General features: G+C 49.8%; 1 protein-coding gene across 1 annotated transcript; it reads left to right on the forward strand.

Moving 5' to 3' along the window:
- The first annotated feature begins 499 nt into the window (after positions 1-499).
- adra2a (adrenoceptor alpha 2A) lies at positions 500-3011 on the forward strand. The gene is made up of 2 exons (XM_047043793.1): positions 500-862; positions 1000-3011. Exon 2 carries the CDS (start codon positions 1199-1201, stop codon positions 2480-2482), a length of 1284 nt encoding a protein of 427 aa, XP_046899749.1. The 5' UTR covers positions 500-862; positions 1000-1198; the 3' UTR covers positions 2483-3011.
- The last annotated feature ends 701 nt before the right edge of the window (positions 3012-3712 follow it).

The following is a 3712-nucleotide window of genomic DNA, read 5'->3' on the forward strand; positions in this document are numbered from 1 at the left end:
ACGTTTGCTTGACTTAAACTCATCGGAACTAGCTTACTTTTTACTAATATCGTAAAGTTGCTTCTGCCCGCCAAGACCCTGGCATAGCATGAATGCCCCAAAACTGGGAGTCAGATGGCTGAGCGGTGAGGGAGTCGGGCTAGTAATCAGAAGGTTGCCGGATCGATTCCCCGGCGTGCTCAATGACGCTGTGTAGCTTGGGCAAGGCACTTCACCCTACTCGCCTCGGGGGGAATGTCCCTGTACTGACTGTAAGTCGCTCTGAATAAGAGCGTTTGCTAAATGACTAAATGTAAAACTGTATTTTGCTGCCTGACGCAAAAACGTAGGAGATGTTATGCCGGCTTCTTGGTTATCATTTATATACTCAAGAGTTTTACTAAGGCCCCCGTGTGCGTGCCTTGGACGAGGGATCATCGCCGAGCATAAAAGGGACCTGGAGCCTGACAGTTCGAAGCAAAACGAAGTAATAAAAAAGAGGGCCCCCATCCATTTCCACGTGGTGTGGCTCCTGGTGCTGCTAAGCAACGCGGTCTAGTAGGTAGGGGCTATAAAGAGGGAGTGGCGGACTGGGCAGTACTAGAGAGAGAGACTCCGAACACAGACTGCACGGCAGCACTCGGAGTAACGTGATTACCGCTTTATTAGCCCGCTAGAGAGGCAGACCTAGATGCTACGGGAGGGATAATTCTGTGAAGGGAGAGAGAGAGGGACACAGACAACTGTGAAAGCTCACATCACTGCTGTTCCGCCGAGGAGATGCGCGAGAAGCCAGTTGGTTTTCTGGGCACTGGTGTGCGTAAAGAAGTTACGCATTGGCCGTTGCTAATCTGAGAACTTGTGACCCGGTACAATCATTTAGGTAAGATGTTTCACTCATTCAAACGATGTTCTTTGTTAATGTTGTGTTTACAGTATGATAAATAGGTTGGTTCTGTGGAGCCTCTAACTACATCAAACTTCAAAAAAAATATTGCTTCTCCCCTTCCTATCTCACAGGTGAAGTGATATCCTCGCACCAGTCCAGAACCTCATGGACTCTCCGACTCCCAAGAAATGGAGCGAAAGATCCACGAATACCACTGACACGCCCCTTCAAACCACCTGCTGCAGCGGAGCTAAGCCAGTCTTGTAGTGGACGACCCACTTTCACCTCACGTGATCTCCAGGGACCAATATAGGTGCAGTAGATTCTCCAATGGAGATCGTTAATACGACCAACGAGACTCTCTCCCTTTGGAGCCCCCCCTACCCTCTCCAGATCTCCCTCCCCCTCACCATTCTGGTGGGAATACTCATCCTGTTAACAGTGTTTGGCAACATCTTAGTGGTCATTGCCGTGTTTACCAGCCGGGCTCTCAAGGCCCCTCAGAACTTGTTCCTGGTGTCTCTGGCGTCGGCGGACATTTTGGTCGCCACGCTGGTGATGCCCTTCTCGCTGGCCAACGAGCTGATGGGCTTCTGGTACTTTGGAAAAGAGTGGTGCGAGATTTACCTGGCGTTAGACGTCCTCTTCTGCACCGCCTCCATCGCCCACCTGTGCGCCATCAGCCTGGACCGCTATTGGTCCATCACGCAGGCCATCGAGTATAACCTGAAGCGGACGCCACGTCGGATCAAGTGCATCATCTTCATCGTGTGGGTCATCGCCGCGGTCATCTCCTTCCCGCCACTCATCACCATGCAGAAGGAGAGCTACATGGAGCAGGCGCTGGTGTGCAAGATCAACGAGGACAAGTGGTACATCATTTCCTCCTGCATCGGATCTTTCTTCCTCCCCTGCGTCATCATGGTGCTCGTTTACATCCGGATCTACCAGATCGCCAAGAAGAGGACGCGGCCGCCGCCGGGAGACCGGAAGAAGAACGAGAAGATAGGGGCGGTCGTCGTGGCCACCGACAGGAAGGAGAACGGCGTCGCCGGCGCCGAAGGAGGAGTCGGCGACGGGAACTGCCACGAGAAGCTCAACGGAGAACAGGAAGTGGACATGGAGGGAGAGGAAGGAGGAGCAGGGGAGAAAGGGGAGAAAGGGGAGAAGGGAGAGGCGAACGGCGTGGACATGGAGGAGTCCTCGTCCTCCGACCACAAGATGAGCAACCCTTGTTCCATCAAGAAGAAGAGGACCAAGGGAAAGACCAAGCTGAGCCAGATCAAACCGGGGGAGGGTCTTCCCAAACACTCCCAGAGCACCAAGGGGAGCCGCTGGAAGGGGAGGCAGAACCGGGAGAAGCGCTTCACCTTCGTCCTGGCCGTGGTCATCGGAGTGTTCGTCGTCTGCTGGTTCCCGTTCTTCTTCACCTACACGCTCATGGCCCTCTGCTCTGAGTCCTGCTCCGTCCCCAACACCCTGTTCAAGTTCTTCTTCTGGTTTGGCTATTGCAACAGTGCCTTGAACCCCATCATCTACACCATCTTCAACAATGACTTCAGGAGGTCTTTCAAGAAGATTCTCTGCAAGCGCGAAAACAGAAGATGGGTATGAGGGGGCCAGCCATTCTATTCATGCTACGTAATACCATGTCGTACAACTTTAAGTATGTATATATATATATATAAGTTGTTTATAGTGCTTTGTGCATGGATCTGTGGTGTATCAGTTGCGTTCCTGTGAAGACATCTAAATGTAATCGCGCTGCTATGGCTAATCTGGGCTTCTTTCAGAAAGAATGGCAGTCCATGCAGCCAGTCACCAAATCACCCTTTTTTCCAAGAGGCTGGCTCACATACCATAGCTTGAACACAAAACAACTTTAAAAGGCCCACTTTACAAAGCCACATTCCACTTTTGTGATTTTATGTAGTTAAACTCATGTATGAATCTCAGTGGAGACTTTAATGTGGGTGAGATTTGTGGTATATGTCGTTCCTTATGAGGTTATATATGTAATATATTGCAGTCTTTGAATATGTGTCTATATTTTCATTGTTCATCGATAATGTGCCATTTTATATAATATCAAGAGGTTTGAGGGGAAAGGACTGGAGTTTTGTACAGAATAAACATCTCCCTTTGACCATTTCACTGTTCTCTCATATCCTTATGAAGGTCATCTAGTGACGATGTCACACAAACACTCACACGCCTCACAGATGCTGTTGTGAGGTCAGGTGAAACAAAATCTAAGTATTCATTGGCGTCCGTGGAAACAGACTGGCAGATGAACAAACAGAAGCTCACAGAATGACTGGAAGCCAAAGGTAGAGAAGGGGACAGGAGAGAGGGTGAGGAGAGAGAGATACAGGGAGGGAGCGAGACAGAGAAAGCACTAGAACGAGACAGTCACGCTGGCACTCCGAAATGTAATCAAACAAATTCAAATTCAGTGTCAGCTTTATCAAGAGCACCTGTATGAGAGGGTGACTGGCGACATAAAGAGCATGTCACAGTGAATGGGATAACAACTCACTGAAAAATGACTCACTAAACAACACCGTTGAATTATTTTGTCGGATGAAAACAGGGAAAAAACGGCAGACCTCTTATGGATTGAAGCAAACCAGATGCTGATGGAGTACAGAGGCTGTGAGTGACAGAGAAAGAGAGGGAGAAAGGCCTCGGTGTGGAAAGATCCGGAGTATTGGTGCCACTGCGTGGACTGTGATGAAGTAACAGTTCACTTACGACTCTGTGTTCCGTCCACGTGTTCCGTGTTCCGTGATGAGCCACCATACGGAGGATATGGGACTAGAACCTCATCGACTGGTCTCTCCC

Source organism: Hypomesus transpacificus, chromosome 21, assembly GCF_021917145.1.
Source record: "Hypomesus transpacificus isolate Combined female chromosome 21, fHypTra1, whole genome shotgun sequence".
NCBI classification, from domain to species: domain Eukaryota; kingdom Metazoa; phylum Chordata; class Actinopteri; order Osmeriformes; family Osmeridae; genus Hypomesus; species Hypomesus transpacificus.